Below are 17,787 nucleotides of genomic sequence, written 5' to 3' on the forward strand. Positions count from 1 at the left end.
GGTCTCTGCTTGGGCACAGCTTACTCTCACTGTACAAACAGATCCTATTTACCTGAAATGTATCTTGAAGTGATTGAGAATTGGAGAAACACTTTCATTGGTTTTATTCATGAATTTGATTCTAGGTTTGTCAAATGTGGATGACATTTCCCTTCACACAATCCCTGTTTGAGTTAGGGATTTACATCAAGTATTACTGACAGTTGTCCATGTTCCCTTATACTCCCACCATTCAAAGCGTATTTTTCCTGCTCTGTCTTCACTTTAACCAGTTCCACTGATGGTAAACACATTTTCTGTGGTTTAAAAAGAGGGCTACAGTCAGCTGGTGATGGAGTAGCATTACCTCACAGAATGAAAACGGGCTTGTCATGGATCTGGAATACACACAGATTGGAACTAAACATTCTCCTGCCCAGCAATGGATAAAATGACTGGTAGAGTCTCCCTGTTTTACAGCAACGAGCATAGTATTAAGACTCACCATATTGTAGATTAGTGTAAGTTTGGTCCACTCTGCATAGTGAGGTACAGAACTAGTCCCAGTGCAACTCATTAAATCAACCATGGATGCTTTGACAATTGGTATTAACTAGAAATAAATTAAACCGACTAGGATGCAATTTACAAAAATAATAAATTGCCTAATTAAATAAGTGATCCATCTTCTGCCCCAAGTAAGAAGTAGACAGCAAAGACCCAGTGGGGCAAAAATAAATACAACTGCCTTGAAAAGGGCATGCAAAATGGGTAAGCCTTTGTCGCTGTGCATTTAGATTCAATCCCATAAATCCCCTTTAATACACATAGTTGAGAGGAATGTATGGATTCTGTAGTGTTACAGCCTATATCCAGAACACACACTTTGGAATTTAGTTGTGGTACAGAAATCTACATTAAAAGAAAATCTGACAACCAATCTTGGACTGTCCTAATTTAAGATCAAAGACTTTGAAACTGGCATCAATTTAACAAAAATAGCACATTTAAATGAAACAAAAGTAAAAAATGTTTTACATGGTACACCTGAAAAATGTATACTGAAGAAGACTGAGGCACTGCAATACTGTTGGTGAGTAGGAATGGAGAGCAGATTGATTGCATATCTAGTCAGAGACAGCTGACAAACAGATTGATAAGGCACTTGAGTGTCCATGGGTGTCTGGAGGTCCAGAACTCAGACCATCTCTGTGGGTGCTCAGAGGAGCTTTCTCTGGCCAGTAGACTTCAACATGTGCTGCCCAAACTACAGGTCAGGTAAAAGAGAGACAGGAGCAAATTAGTTTCCAAACTCGCATCAAATATTCGATCAGATCGCTTTATAAAATTTAAGATTTTAGTCATGCTTGCACTTCTCTTACCAAGGGTGTGTCTGGGTGTAGTTTCACTACAGGGGCTGGGGTTTTCAACCGGTGCTGCCTTACCTAGAGGCCAGAGAAAGTTAAGCAAATGACAACCCAGACACACAACAGCCAGAAATTCATAGATCTAAGGTTTTACACATCTTTGTTGTTGCTGAACAAACACCGTGTAGTTTGAAACTATAAGGCCCAAACTGGGGATTCGTGGTTGATGTAATAGACTAATGTAGTATCAGTGTTGCTCTTACCAGGGGAACCTCCACTTTGTCGGTCTTGGGGAATTCAGAACAGAAAGGTTTCAGTTCAGAGGCTGGGAAGTCAAACTCCTTGTCCTCATTGCTGTTGTGGCGATAGCGATGGGCAAACTTGCGTTTCAAGGCATTAGCGATGAGAGACGCAGCATCTGTGGCCACACTAGGCTTGGCTTGGCTCTCCTCTGGCCGGCTGGACAATACACAGGAAGTAAGGAAAATCTGTTTTAGCTGGAAATTAGTCAAGTTTTCAGTTAGTAAAACAAAGTTGTGCCCATCTTCTGTAATGTAGAAGTCAGATGAACATGGTGCCCACCTCTTAGCGGGGCGCAGCTTGACTTTGCCGATGTCTTTAAGCACATCCAGCATGTTGGGGACCTCTGCCTGCTTGGGCCTCTGGTTCAGCAGTGTCTGGCTGTCTGTCTTCTTCCCACGGCGCTCCTGGATGAGGTCAATGACCGAGAAGCTCCGCTGGAATCCCATGAGTGGGGGTGGAGGAGGGGGAGGTGGAGGTGGAGGGGCGCAGGGTGGTGGAGGGCGACCTGGGGCAGGAGGACCACCTGGTGCTGAGGTGAAGGAGAGAGCTTGGTGAGACATGTATAGCAATTATGCCATGAAAAGCTTCCATCTTCAGGCAGATGGGTCATTAGAGGAACATGTAGAAGTACTGTATCTTACCCAGCAATTTTTATTTAACTAGGCAAGTCAGTTAAGAACAAATTCTTATTTACAATGACGGCCAAACCCCAACGACACTGGGACAATTGCGCGCCGCCCAATTACGGCCGGTTGTGAAACAGCCTGGAATCGAACTAGGGTCTGTAGTGACACCTCTAGCACTGAGATGCAGTGCCTTAGACCACTATGAGTTGTTTGAACTTTGTGTGTTTGTTTTGAGGATTCTTCTTTACCCTTTGTGTGCGCGCGCATGTGTGTGTGTTCCTGGGTTCTCTGTTCCATACCTGGTGTCTCTGCGTTCTGCTCCTGGGTCAGTACTATCTGTGCGATCTGGGCTCTGAGTTTGGCCAGCTCCGTCTCCAGAGCACTGATCTTCTGGATGGCCTCATCGTTGCTGCGGGTCTGACCCTGGGGCTCTGGCTCGGCCTGGTGCAGGCTGGGTAATGATCTACGTCTGGGTAAAGGTTGTTGTTTGGGCTGAGGCGGGTGAGAACGGAACATGAGCCCTGACGGTGCTTCTGACCTGAATGGGACCAATGGTAAACAAGCACCATATTAGAAGAGGGGAAGATGTTATAGTTAACACATGAGCAAAGGAACTGCCTAATGAGCACAGTGTGGGTCAATAAACAGTAGCTTTCTAAGGGCAGCATCACAGCTTGAGAATGTCTGGTCGTTCCGCGGCCCACTCTGCTCTTCTTACCTCGGTCTCCCAAATCCAAACCAGTCATTTTCAGCTTCCTCCTCTTCCCTGTCCATCCAGACGACATCAGCCAAAGAGGCCACCAGTCCATTCTGTCTCCCAGCACTGTTCAGGACACTACGGTCTTCAGCGTAAGGATTGAGCTGAGACACAGGGCAGCCATATTAAACAATACACCTAAACATTCTCCTTACATACCAGAGGATTGGGTCAACAACAAAAAACTCAACTGTAAAACACGGTCCTGTTTAGCCACACGTGTGCTATTCTCATCTTATGACTCAAACTGCATTCACACTACTTGGAAATGTATTCTGACAGACATTTGATTGGCTTTGGTTGACTAAGAAACAGAGAGCATGCAGGGTACAAGACGGCAACAAGGCCGATCCCTATGCTGTCTATCAATAGCCTGTCAAGGCAGATTCTTATGCTGTCTATCAATAGCCTGTCAAGGCAGATTCTTATGCTGTCTATCAATAGCCTGTCAAGGCAGATTCTTATGCTGTCTATCAATAGCCTGTCAAGGCAGATTCTTATGCTGTCTATCAATAGCCTGTCAAGGCAGATTCTTATGCGGTCTATCAATAGCCTGTCAAGGCAGATTCTTATGCGGTCTATCAATAGCCTGTCAAGGCAGATTCTTATGCTGTCTATCAATAGCCTGTCAAGGCAGATTCTTATGCGGTCTATCAATAGCCTGTCAAGGCAGATTCTTATGCTGTCTATCAATAGCCTGTCAAGGCAGATTCTTATGCTGTCTATCAATAGCCTGTCAAGGCAGACTCTTATGCTGTCTATCAATAGCCTGTCAAGGCAGATTCTTATGCGGTCTCTTAACTCAGCATAGGAAAGGTAAGAAAACAGAAGAAATAAGGACAGTGGAAACATTTCAGCGGACAGTCCTAATAAGAGGACGTAATAAGAGCATGTATGCTACCAGAAATGTCAGCAGCACAAGGTTACTGTTACAGGTTTCCAGGTGAACTGACCTAAAGCAGACATAATGCATTCCTCACAGGAAGGAAGGACAGCTAAAGAGAGGGAGAGAGAAAACAGTGTTGAAAAGACAGAAAAACAGAATCTAAAGATTGAGAACAGGGAACTAACATGACTACCTGCGACTAACGCACATTTAACAGACTTATGTTCAATCTAAACATTCAAAAGGCCCCGTAATATGTTTTCACCAAATTGGAGCAAATAGCAAAAACAAAAAACTCTTTGGTCCTTTAAAAACCTTATGAATGTAAAATAGTATACTATAACTTGGAAAATAAATAGGACTCAGAATGACAACATATTGATGTTTCCAACATTAGGGCTGTTTTTCTAAAGAAGTTAAATCCGGTTTGTGTTTCATTTCTTTTGCCATGAAACTAATGAGTATCGCGATACTGGCATCGTCCCAGTCCTACTAATAATCCCAAGTAGGTTCATGTTTTCCATTCTGTTTAGAGTTGGAGCATCAAAACAGATGAACAAGCAGGAAAAGACTCTTGATGAGAGTGACTTGACCATTAAATCAGAATACATCAGGCCAGAACGCTAAGAACACATGACACTTGAGCACAAGGCTTAGAGAGAGAGAACAGAAAAAGGCAGAGGACAGATAGTCACTGTAGCAAGTGCTGACTAACAGTGATAGATACTGAAACATCACACACAGATCATACTCTGTCAAAGTATGGCAGCAGACCGTCTACAAAGAATATTATCACTTTTAGTTCTATAACATGTCATAGATCATTGGAGACTTCCGACATAGTATGCCTGCCTTCTCTGTCGCAGATACAGTCTTACCTGAAAATGGACCCTGGGGCATGGTTTAAGGGGAAGATTGGTGGCTATTCTTCTCACAATACTCCTTGATGACCCATACGCCTTGCCTGAAAAGCCAAAGGCCTGCCAAAAATAAACACATAGGCTTATGGTTACGTACTACAACCAAGATAATGGGTACGTCACAATTAAATCCTGCCTTAAAGACAGTATAGTGAAAGAGCCACGAGGACAAGATGTACAACGTGGAGACTTTAGTGATCCACAAATAACATACAGTTGAAGTGGGAAGTTCACATACACTTAGGTTGGCGTCATTAAAACTATTTTTTTCAACCACTCCACAAATTTCTTGTTAACTATAGTTTTGGCAAGTCGGTTAGGACATCTACACAAGTAATTTTTCCAACAACTTTTTACAGACAGATTATTTCCCTTATAATTCACTGTATCACAATTCCAGTGGGTTAGAAGTTTACATACACTAAGTTGACTGTGCCTTTAAACAGGTTGGAAAAATCCAGAAAAAGATCATGGCTTTAGAAACTTCTGATAGGCCAATTGACATAATTTGAATCAATTGGAGGTGTACCTGTGGATGTATTTCAATGCCTACCTTCAAACACAGTGCCTCGGTTTGATATCATGGTAAAATCAAAAGAAATCAACCAAGACCTCAGAAACAAATTGTAGACCTCCACAAGTCTGGTTCATCCTTAGGAGCCATTTCCAAATCCCTGAAGGTACCACGTTCATCTGTACAAACAATAGTACGCAAGTATAAACACCATGGGACCACGCAGCCGTCATACCGCTCAGGAAGGAGACGCGTTCTGTCTCCTAGAGATGAACGTACTTTGGTGCGAAAAGTGCAAATCAATCCCAGAACAACAGCAAAGGACCTTGTGAAGATGTTGGAGGAAACGGGTACAAACGTATCTATATCCACAGTAAAACAAGTCCTATATCGACATAACCTGAAAGGCCGCTCAGCAAGGAAGAAGCCACTGCTCCAAAACTACCATAAAAAAAGCCAGACTACGGTTTACAACTGCACATGGGGACAAAGATTGTACTTTTTGGAGAAATGTCCTCTGGTCTGATGAAACAAAAATAGAACGGTTTGTCCATAATGACCATTGTTATGTTTGGAGGAAAAAGGGAGAGGCTTGCAAGCCGAAGAACACCATCTCAACCGTGAAGCACGGGGGTGGCAGCATCATGTTGTGGGGGTGCTTTGCTGTAGGAGGGACTGGTGCACTTCACAAAATAGATGGCATCATGAGGAAGTAAAATTATGTGGATATATTGAAGCAACATCAAGACATCAGTCAGGAAGTTAAAGCTAGGTTGCAAATGGGTCTTCCAAATGGACAATGACCCCAAGCATACTTCCAAAGTTGTGGCAAAATGGCTTAAGGACAACAAAGTCAAGGTATTGGAGTGGCCATCACAAAGCCCTGACCTCAATCCCATAGAACATTTGTGGGCAGAACTGAAAAAGTGTGCGCGAGCAAGGAGGCCTACAAACCTGACTCAGTTACACCAGCTCTGTCAGGAGGAATGGGCCAAAATTCACCCAACTTATTGTGGGAAGCTTGTGGAAGGCTACCAGAAACATTTGACCCCAGTTAAACAATTTAAAGGCAATGCTATCAAATACTAATTGAGTGTATGTAAACTTCTGACCCACTGGGAATGTGATGAAAGAAATACAAGCTGAAATAAATAATTCTCTCTACTATTATTCTGACATTTCACATTCTTAAAATAAAGTGGAGATCCTAACTGACCTAAGACAGGGAATTATTACTAGGATTAAATGTCATGAATTGTGAAAAACTGAGTTTAAATGCATTTGGCTAAGGTCTATGTAAACTTCCGACTTCAACTTCACGCATGACTAAGTTGGTTTGGATAAAAGAATCTGCTAAATGGCATATATTATTATTTTGATCTCAAGAAGCTTTAACTTTGTCTTTAGCCCCATGCTGCTTATGAGTATACTGTAAAAATAAAAACGTGAAAAAGTCTGATCGGTGACAGTTGAGATGACAGATATCTGGTCTGACCATGATAGGGCTGTGGCGGTCACGAAATTTCCTCAGATGGTGATTGTCAAGCAAATAACTGGTACTTGAGCGTTAATTAACAAACGCATTTAGCATCTCCTGGCTTCCACACATAGCCTACATTTTAAAAAGTAATAAATCCATATAATATAGCCTACACCATCACAATAAATCCATTATTTTTTTTAGACAAGTCTAAAGAAACATGATATGAAGAAAATGTTGTCCATTTCAGAAGAACATACTCTTGAGTTGTCCTTATATGTTCGGGTCCTGATCTGGCTATGCCAAATGGCTGTGGGCTACACTAGTTCCTTTAGTAGACAAGATTTGCTTAGAATTCCATGGAATTATTTTCTAGAATGGAGATATAGGTATTCCTATATGCTTAATTTAGAGTTATTAATGTAACTTTAGTTGTTCTACAAACATTGGGCTATATGTTTTGATTTTTAATACATTGCAAGACTGCATGAAGCAACTAATGATGATTTGAAAAAAGTCACTTGAAAGGCATAAGCTCTGCTTTGTTTTTTGCGCAGGCTGTACACACTACATCAGTCTCTCATTCACAATTTGACAAGCACTTGATAATAGCTTGAATTTCATGGCCGCATCCCCTTTGTGTGGCTGTAATGTACACACAAAAAAATATCTATGCCTTTTGCAGCCAGTGGCTGTTAAGCTCCCTTCTCCCTGAGTGCTCCAAAATCACCTCTCACTCACATGGCTCTCCATCACGTCTCTTGACACATCTCCGGTTTGGAGCGAGCAGTCGCACTACGCTTCGCTCCACAGGTAATATTACACTTCACTACATTACAACGGCTTGATTTGTTTGATCTGAGCAATTCTTCTTAGCTAGCTAGCTACATAGCCGTCTTTGTATCAAAGATAATTGTGTAGTTTAGAGTAATTAGAGTAATTATCGAGGCTAGGTATCTTCGTCCTCCTAACGTAGTCAACACTGCTAGCTAGCTAGTCATCACTGCTAGCTAGCCAACTTCTACCGACTAGCAGCACTGTAGAAACTATTACATTACAACGTAACGACTTGACTTGTGTGGTGTTAGTGTTAGTTAGCCAGCTACATAGTTGTCTTTGCTGTCTCTGTATCTAAGATAATTGTGTAGTTTGAGTAATTATCGAGGTGAGCTAGCCAGCCGCGACGCCAGACTTAGTCAACACACCTAGTCATCATTAACCCACTGCTAGCTAGCCAACCGTTACCGACTAGCAGCGCTGTAGATACTAATACTTTACAACGGAACGATTTGACTAGTGCAGTGTTAGCTAGCTAGCTACTTAGTTGTCTTTGTCATAGCTTGATAATTGTGTAGTTTAGTAATTATCGAGGTTAGCTAGCCAGCCATCGAGGTTAGCTAGCCAGCTATTTCCGTCCCCCGCGACGCCATTTCTCCTAACCCAGCCAACTATTACCGACGAGCAGCATTGTAGAAACTAAATACATTACAAGGAACGTCTTGATTAGTGTTATGTTAGCTAGCTAGCTACAAAGTTGCTTTGTATCATGACAAGGTGTAGTACTGAAACTATCAAGGTTACCTAGCCAGCTACACGTTCAAAGTCAACAACGCAGCCACTGCTAGCTAGCCTACTCCACCAGCCAGCAGTACTGTATCATTTTCGTCATTTTAGTCAATAAGATTTTTGCAACGTAAGCTTAACTTCCTGAACATTCGAGACGTGTAGTCCACTTGTCATTCCAATCTCCTTTGCATTAGCGTAGCCTCTTCTGTAGCTTGTCTACTATGTGTCTGTCTATCCCTGTTCTCTCCCCTCTGCACAGGCCATACAAACGCTCCACACCGCGTGGCCGCTGCCACTCTAACCTGGTGGTCCCAGCGCGCACGACCCACGTGGAGTTCCAGGTCTCCGGCAGCCTCTGGAACTGCCGGTCTGCGGCCAACAAGGCTGAGTTCATCTCAGCCTATGCTACCCTCCAGTCCCTAGACTTCCTGGCGCTGACGGAAACATGGATTACCACAGATAACACTGCTACTCCTACTGCTCTCTCCTCGTCTGCCCACGTGTTCTCGCATACCCCTAGAGCATCGAGCCAGCGGGGTGGTGGCACTGGAATCCTCATCTCTCCCAAGTGGACATTCTCTCTTTCTCCCCTGACCCATCTGTCTATCTCCTCATTTGAATTCCATGCTGTCACAGTTACCAGCCCTTTCAAGCTTAACATCCTTATCATTTATCGCCCTCCAGGTTCCCTTGGAGAGTTCATCAATGAGCTTGACGCCTTGATAAGTTCCTTTCCTGAGGATGTCTCACCTCTCACAGTTCTGGGTGACTTTAACCTCCCCACGTCTACCTTTGACTCATTCCACTCTGCCTCCTTTCCACTCCTCTCCTCTTTTGACCTCACCCTCTCACCTTCCCCCCCTACTCACAAGGCAGGCAATACGCTTGACCTCATCTTTACTAGATGCTGTTCTTCCACTAATCTCATTGCAACTCCCCTCCAAGTCTCCGACCACTACCTTGTATCCTTTTCCCTCTCGCTCTCATCCAACACTTCTCACTCTGCCCCTACTCGGATGGTATTGCGCCGTCCCAACCTTCGCTCTCTCTCTCCCGCTACTCTCTCCTCTTCCATCCTATCATCTCTTCCCTCTGCTCAAACCTTCTCCAACCCATCTCCTGATTCTGCCTCCTCAACCCTCCTCTCCTCCCTCTCTGCATCCTTTGATTTCCTCTGTCCCCTATCCTCCAGGCCGGCTCGGTCCTCCCCTCCTGCTCCGTGGCTCGACGACTCACTGCGAGCTCACAGAACAGGGCTCCGGGCAGCCGAGCGGAAATGGAGGAAAACTCGCCTCCCCGCGGACCTGGCATCCTTTCACTCCCTCCTCTCTACATTTTCCTCTTCTGTCTCTGCTGCTAAAGCCACTTTCTACCACTCTAAATTCCAAGCATCTGCCTCTAACCCTAGGAAGCTCTTTGCTACCTTCTCCTCCCTCCTGAATCCTCCTCCCCCTCTGCGGATGACTTCGTCAACCATTTTGAAAAGAAGGTTGACGACATCCGATCCTCGTTTGCTAAGTCAAACGACACCGCTGGTCCTGCTCACACTGCCCTACCCTGTGCTTTGACCTCTTTCTCCCCTCTCTCTCCAGATGAAATCTCGCGTCGTGACGGCCGGCCGCCCAATAACCTGCCCACTTGACCCTATCCCCTCCTCTCTTCTCCAGACCATTTCCGGAGACCTTCTCCCCTACCTCACCTCGCTCATCAACTCATCCTTGACCGCTGGCTACGTCCCTTCCGTCTCCAAGAGAGCGAGAGTTGCACCCCTTCTGAAAAAACCTACACTCGATCCCTCCGAAGTCAACAACTACAGACCAGTATCCCTTCTTTCCTTTCTCTCCAAAACTCTTGAACGTGCCGTCCTTGGCCAGCTCTCTTGCTATCTCTCTCAGAATGACCTTCTTGATCCTAATCAGTCAGGTTTCAAGACTGGGCATTCAACTGAGACTGCTCTTCTCTGTGTCACGGAGGCTCTCCGCACTGCTAAAGCTAACTCTCTCTCCTCTGCTCTCATCCTTCTAGACCTATCTGCTGCCTTTGATACTGTGAACCATCAGATCCTCCTCTCCACCCTCTCCGAGCTGGGCATCTCCGGCGCGGCCCACGCTTGGATTGCGTCCTACCTGACAGGTCGCTCCTACCAGGTGGCATGGCGAGAATCTGTCTCCGCACCACGTGCTCTCACCACTGGTGTCCCCCAGGGCTCTGTTCTAGGCCCTCTCCTATTCTCGCTATACACCAAGTCACTTGGCTCTGTCATATCCTCACATGGTCTCTCATATCATTGCTATGCAGATGACACACAATTAATCTTCTCCTTTCCCCCTTCTGACAACCAGGTGGCGAATCGCATCTCTGCATGTCTGGCAGACATATCAGTGTGGATGACGGATCACCACCTCAAGCTGAACCTCGGCAAGACGGAGCTGCTCTTCCTCCCGGGGAAGGACTGCCCGTTCCATGATCTCGCCATCACGGTTGACAACTCCCTTGTGTCCTCCTCCCAGAGTGCTAAGAGCCTCGGCGTGACCCTGGACAACACCCTGTCGTTCTCCACTAACATCAAGGCGGTGACCCGATCCTGTAGGTTCATGCTCTACAACATTCGCAGAGTACGACCCTGCCTCACACAGGAAGCGGCGCAGGTCCTAATCCAGGCACTTGTCATCTCCCGTCTGGATTACTGCAACTTGTTGTTGGCTGGGCTCCCTGCCTGTGCCATTAAACCCCTACAACTCATCCAGAACGCCGCAGCCCGTCTGGTGTTCAACCTTCCCAAGTTCTCTCACGTCACCCCGCTCCTCCGCTCTCTCCACTGGCTTCCAGTCGAAGCTCGCATCCGCTACAAGACCATGGTGCTTGCCTACGGAGCTGTGAGGGGAACGGCACCTCCGTACCTTCAGGCTCTGATCAGGCCCTACACCCAAACAAGGGCACTCCGTTCATCCACCTCTGGCCTGCTCGCCTCCCTACCTCTGAGGAAGCACAGTTCCCGCTCAGCCCAGTCAAAACTGTTCGCTGCTCTGGCACCCCAATGGTGGAACAAGCTCCCTCACGACGCCAGGACAGCGGAGTCAATCACCACCTTCCGTAGACACCTGAAACCCCACCTCTTTAAGGAATACCTGGGATAGGATAAAGTAATCCTTCTAACCACCCCTTAAAAGATTTAGATGCACTATTGTAAAGTGGTTGTTCCACTGGATATTACAAGGTGAATGCACCAATTTGTAAGTCGCTCTGCATAAGAGCGTCTGCTAAATGACTTAAATGTAAATCACGTGATTGGGTCTTTCTCACAGGCTACAAAAGACAGACACACATACATTGGGGACGCAACTGCACGCGTCCTAGGTGCATATTGAAGATATTGGAAGAACTGTCCACATTTATGTTTCGTCAGCCAACAAGATGAGTCGGCCTAACGAACAGCAAAAGCACTATCCTATGTCAATCTACTATCCCCCATAGTACAAAAGTTGACCTGCTCAATTCTGTGCGATAAAAAAATATTCCAAACATAGTCTGAGACAGTTGTGGGATGCAATAGAGCCCAAATTAATACAACCACTAGCATTAAAAAAAAACGTTTTTATATAATGTGGCTGACGCAACAGATCAGAACATTAATCTTAAAAATGTTGTTAAACCATTAGGCCATTTCTTCACATTATAAGCGCAGCAATGTGCACACGGTAGCGCACACATAAGCGCAAATGTTCCATTAGCGTAAAACACCATTATCAAATGTGACCGCAAATGTAATTATACATGTAATGTTTTTATTATAAAAAGGTGCATTTTGTTTTTTTATATTTGCCCCCCCTTTTCTCCCAAATTGTTTCTCTCGTCTCATCGCTCCAACTCCCCAACGGGCTCGGGGGAGGCGAAGGTGGAGTCATGCGTCCTCCGAAACATGACCTGCCTAACCGGCACGCCACAAGGAGTCGCTAGAGAAGGATATGCCAAGTAAAGGCCCACCAGTCAAACCCTCCCCAACCCAATTGTGCGCCGTCCTATGGAGCGGTGTTGCAATCTACTGCAAAGATAGTAATACAGAACTCTGCAGGCTATCCAAGTCTGTACACAAACAATTCGAGCTTCTACTTCCAAAAATTTACCTTTCCAGAAACAAGTCTCACTGTTGCCGCTTGCTATAGACCACCCTCTGCCCCCAGCTGTGCCCTCGACACCATATGTGAATTGATTGCCCCCCATCCATCTTCTGAGCTCATGCTACTAGGTGACCTAAACTGGGACATGCTTAACACCCCGGCCATCCTACAGTCTAAGTTTGACGCCCTCAATCTCACACAAATGATCAATGAACCTACCAAGTACAACCCCAAATCCGTAAACACGGGCACCCTCATAGATATCATCCTAACTAACTCGCCCTCCAAATACATCTCTGCTGTTTTCAATCAAGATCTCAGCGATCACTGCCTCATTGTCTGCATCCGTAATGGGTCTGCGACCAAAACGACCACCCCTCATCACTGTCAAACGCTCCCTAAAACACTTCTGTGAGGAGGCCTTTCTAATCGACCTGGTATCCTGGAATGACATTGACCTCATCCCGTCAGTAGAGGATGCCTGGTTATTCTTTAAAAGTGCCTTCCTCACCATCTTAAATAAGCATGCCCCATTCAAAAAATGTAGAACTAGGAATAGATATAGTCCTTGGTTCACTCCAGACCTGTCTGCCCTTCACCAACACAAAAACATCCTGTGGCGTTCTGCATTAGCATCGAATAGCCCCCGTGATATGCAACTTTTCAGGGAAGTTAGGAACAAATATACACAGGCAGTTAGGAAAGCAAAGGCTAGCTTTTTCAAACAGAAATTTGCCTCCTGTAGTACAAACTCAAAAGTTCTGGGACACTAAAGTCCATGGAGAAAAAGAGCACCTCCTCCCAGCTGCCCACTGCTCTGAGGCTAGGAAACACCGTTACCACCGATAAATCCACTATAATTGAGAATTTGAACAAGCATTTCTCTACAGCTGGCCATGCTTTCCACCTGGCTACCCCTACCCCAGTCAACTGCCCAGAACCCTCCACAGCAACCCACCAAAGCCCCCACCATTTCTCCTTCACCCAAATCCAGATAGCTGATGTTCTGAAAGAGCGGCAAAATCTGGACCCCTACAAATCAGCCGGGCTAGACAATCTGGACCCTCTCTTTCTAAAATGATCTGCCGAAATTGTTGCAACCCTTATTACTAGCCTGTTCAGCCTCTCTTTCGTATCGTCTGAGATTCCCAAAGATTGGAAAGCTGCCGCGGTCATCCCCCCTCTTCAAAAGGGGGTGACACTCTAGACCCAAACTGCTACAGACCTACATCATCCTACCCTGTCTTTCTAAGGTCTTTGAAAGCCAAGTTACACAGATCACCGACCATTTCGAATCTCACCGTACCTTCTCCCCTATGCAATCTGGTTTCCAAGCTGGTCATGGGTGCATCTCAGCCACGCTCAAGGTCCTAAACGACATCATAACCCCCATCGATAAGAGACATTACTGTGCTGCCGTATTCATTGACCTGGCCAAGGCTTTCGACTCTGTCAATCACCACATTCTTATCGGCAGACTCGACAGCCTTGGTTTCTCAAATGATTGCCTCGCCTGGTTTACCAACTACTTCTCAGACAGAGTTCAGTGTGTCAAATCGGAGGGCCTGTTGTCCGGACCTCTGGCAGTCTCTGGGGGTGCCACAGGGTTCAATTCTCGGGCCGACTTTCTTCTCTGTATACATCAATGATGTCGCTCTTGCTGCTGGTGGTTCTCTGATCCACCTCTACGCAGACGACACCATTCTGTATACTTCTGGCCCCTCTTTGGACACTGTGTTAACTAACCTCCAGACGAGCTTCAATACCATACAACTCTCCTTCCGTGGCCTCCAACTGCTCTTAAATACAAGTAAAACTAAATGCATGCTATTCAATCGATCACTGCCTGCACCTGCCAGCCCGTCCAGCATCACTACTCTGGACGGCTCTGACTTAGAATACGTGGACAACTACAAATACCTAGGTGTCTGGTTAGACTGTAAACTCTCCTTCCAGACTCACATTAAGCATCTCCAATCCAAAATTAAATCTAGAATCGGCTTCCTATATCGCAACAAAGCATCCTTCACTCATGCTGCCAAACATTCCCTCGTAAAACTGACCATCCTACCGATCCTCGACTTCGGCGATGTCATCTATAAAATAGCCTCCAACACTCTACTCAACAAATTGGAGGCAGTCTATCACAGTGCCATCCGTTTTGTCACCAAAGCCCCATACACTACCCACCACTGCAACCTGTACGCTCTCGTTCGTTGGCACTCGCTTCATACTCGTCGCCAAACCCACTGGCTACAGGTTATCTACAAGCCTCTGCTAGGTAAAGCCCCACCTTATCTCAGCTCACTGGTCACCATAGCAGCACCCACTCGTAGCACGCACTCCAGCAGGTATATTTCACTGGTCACCCCCAAAGCCAATTCCTCCTTTGGTCGCCTTTCCTTCCAGTTCTCTGCTGCCAATGACTGGAACGAACTGCAAAAATCACTGAAGCTGAAATCTCCCTCAATAGCTTTAAGCATCAGCTGTCAGAGCAGCTCACAGATCACTGCACCTGTACATAGCCCATCTGTAAACAGCCCATCTATCTACCTCATCCCCTTACTGTATTTATTTTATTTATCTTGCTCCTTTGCACCCCAGTATCTCTACTTGAACATTCATCTTCTGCACATCTACCATTCCACTGTTTAATTGCTATATTGTAATTACTTCGCCACCATGGCCTATTTATTGCCTTATCTTACCTCATTTGCACTCACTGTATATAGACTTTTCTCCCTATTGTATTATTGACTGCATGTTTTGTTTATTCCATGTGTAACTCTGTGTTGTTGTATGTGTTGAATTGCTATGCTTTATCTTGGCCAGGTCGCAGTTGAAAATGAGAACTTGTTCTCAACTAGCCTACCTGGTTAAATAAAGGTGACCTGGCCGGCTGTGGCTGTGGGACTCAGCCACAGCCGGTTGTGGCACAGCCAGGGAAATGAACCCAGATCTGTAGTAACGCCTCTAGCACTGCATGCGATGCAGTGCCTTAGACCACTCCGCCACTCAGGAAACCCATAAAGGTGCATTTTTATGGTGAAAATTATCTTCCCCAAACTTGAAACTCACACGCTGTTTATGTATGTCAGTTTGGCTCTACACCCTTTGTAAAGTGGATTAATGTGCATAATTTTAATAAGTTATTTGGCCACTTTATTTGTGATACAAACCTTATCAAACATATAGGCCTAAGGGTTTAGGCTACATGAGGTGTGCGACTAAGTCAAAAAATTGTTTTAGAAAAAAAGCCTGTTTTTTTTATACCCCGCATCATTTACAAGTGATAATATATAATTCATAAGTGATAGGCTAATATTGTCACCCATCAGACTATTCTTGATTTAATCTCGTCTTTACATAAACTAAACAATATATATGTGTGAAATTAGTTTTGATTTAGAATGGACCATTATCATGCACCTGTCTCGAAACAGGGTCAGGGGGTAAAAATACATGTCATCTATGCACTTAAATAACAAATGGAGGACGCTTTTCCTGTGGTTCATTTTCATGCCAGCCAGGTAGGCTATACTCCTGTTGTAAATATAAGCAATGTGCATATTAGAAAACTTTAGAAATAAATATAGCAGGACTAGCCTATAGAAAGCTGATGGGACCCTCTTCTTTTTAATAGAGGCCATCACTCTGTTCTCACACACAATTGTATAGCCTATAGAAATGTTGCACAACATGAGCTCTCATGAAGTGTTTGATTAGATTTTCAAATACATTTGCATTGATGCCAGAGTGATTAGAGGGACAATAGAGAGCTGAGTACCAGGCAGTTAGCAAGTTCAGTAGGCTACTAATGACCAGCATCAGAGCTTGGAGAAACCTAACTACCATGACTAAACGCTCACGTGGAATTTGACTGCCTTCATGACCACTGGTGTGGCGGTAATACAGTCACCGCACCAGCCCTAACCATGACAGCAGTCTATTTTTTTTAAAGCACATACCAGGTTCTTTTCTATCCTCGTATTTTCTTGACTCATTCTATCGATGCGTTTCAGAGAGACAGTTGTAGAGTAGTCCGCAAAAAAGCATCTTCTCTGAGGTAGTCTGGGGAAACAAGAGGAAGACAAAACAGGGAAATACTTGTAGTTAGTTTGAGCAACAACACCAAGGCAGCAATATGTGGAGAAAACACAGGTCAGGGTTAGAGTCCGTTCCATATTCTTAGGAGTACTGACCCTCACAGATCATTAGACAGAGACTCAAGCTGTCATTACAGTCAAAGGTTTTCCCATGTGATAGATTTTTGCCTTCCTCCAGTTATTTTTTATTTGTTCATTTTAGCTTATCCTAGCATTCAATTTGACTTCTCTTTGTATTCATAGTGATGACAAGTTTTATACCTGCTTTTTAGGGCCCCCTGGCTTAAAGCTCTCAAAAGGCCCCCTGGTTGAGAATCAATGAAAATGTTGATTTGACGGTTCATATTCTTGTGTGGCTACTGCTTGTCTGCAACGGCTGACATGCAATAATGTACTCTACACATCATTGCATATGGACCAGTGCAGACTGTAGCTAGTTATTGTGTGTAGACAGACAACTTGCCAGCCTCCCTGACTAACGTTAGCAAATTGCTGCGTGTAAATAGCTAACGTAAATCCTAAACTGTCTGAAGTAGCGAGGGATGAAAGAGAGTAACTGTTATTGTTTTTCTGTAAATATATATTACATGCCAAACAACTTTTAGTAGTTAAGTATCTTGCCATAAACCTCTATTTCCATATGTAAGCAAGCATAGTGAATGGTTTGGGTACCTATAACACGTTAGTTAGCTAAGTTCGCCATGTTAGCTACCGGCTAAACTAACTAGCAGTAGCTAGCGAAACTGCTTCCTAACCAAGGCGTTGAGTGTTCAGTGGTGTACAGTTGGTTAACGAATCAAACAAAGGCTCACTGGGTTTTTAGTAGCAGCAAAGGCTAAATCATAGCTACGTTCTTAGATCGAATTTGATCAAATAAAAACTTACTAGTGTCCTTACGACAAGGTCCAATAACAGCTTTCTGTTCACCTCAAACAACCCTAAATGTCCACTTTTAAGTCCCCTTAGTCTTGGCAAAGTGAGTGGGCGGGAAAATGTTTATTTCTTGACGAATGGGTTGGTAGATTTTTTTTATAAATCAATGGGCATTGAGGAATCGTTTAGGTTGGGCGTGTACAATAACTTTATGATTATGTTATTGGTTGATTATAATGAATAGCAGGCCATCAACTGACCACCTGCAGTATTTGTCAGAAAGGAGGCGGAC

General features: G+C 44.7%; 1 protein-coding gene across 1 annotated transcript; it reads right to left on the minus strand.

Annotated features, from left to right (window-relative positions):
- Positions 1–87: 87 nt before the first annotated feature.
- On the minus strand, positions 88–17,647 carry LOC106590396 (mitochondrial fission regulator 1). Its single transcript, XM_014181371.2, has 9 exons — positions 17,508–17,647; positions 16,485–16,587; positions 4,797–4,898; positions 2,994–3,136; positions 2,575–2,813; positions 1,929–2,178; positions 1,610–1,805; positions 1,362–1,424; positions 88–1,246 (listed from the first exon to the last, which is right to left on the minus strand). Exons 2-9 carry the CDS (start codon positions 16,518–16,520, stop codon positions 1,199–1,201), a joined length of 1,077 nt encoding a protein of 358 aa, XP_014036846.1. The 5' UTR covers positions 16,521–16,587; positions 17,508–17,647; the 3' UTR covers positions 88–1,198.
- Between the last annotated feature and the right edge of the window lie 140 nt (positions 17,648–17,787).

This window comes from Salmo salar, chromosome 29 (assembly GCF_965601325.2).
Source record: "Salmo salar chromosome 29, fSalSal1, whole genome shotgun sequence".
Taxonomy (NCBI): Eukaryota; Metazoa; Chordata; class Actinopteri; order Salmoniformes; family Salmonidae; genus Salmo; species Salmo salar.

What these genes read in the sequence shown, in the direction of transcription:
- LOC106590396 (XM_014181371.2), bottom strand. Translation starts at nt 16,520, where the DNA reads ATGAGTCAAGAAAATACGAGGATAGAAAAGAACCTG. An exon ending in CGAGGATAGAAAAGAACCTG is followed by an intron (nt 4,899 to 16,484) that starts GTATGTGCTTTA and finishes TATTTTTGGCAG; the next exon opens with GCCTTTGGCTTTTCAGGCAA. An exon ending in TTTGGATTTGGGAGACCGAG is followed by an intron (nt 2,814 to 2,993) that starts GTAAGAAGAGCA and finishes GGTCCCATTCAG; the next exon opens with GTCAGAAGCACCGTCAGGGC.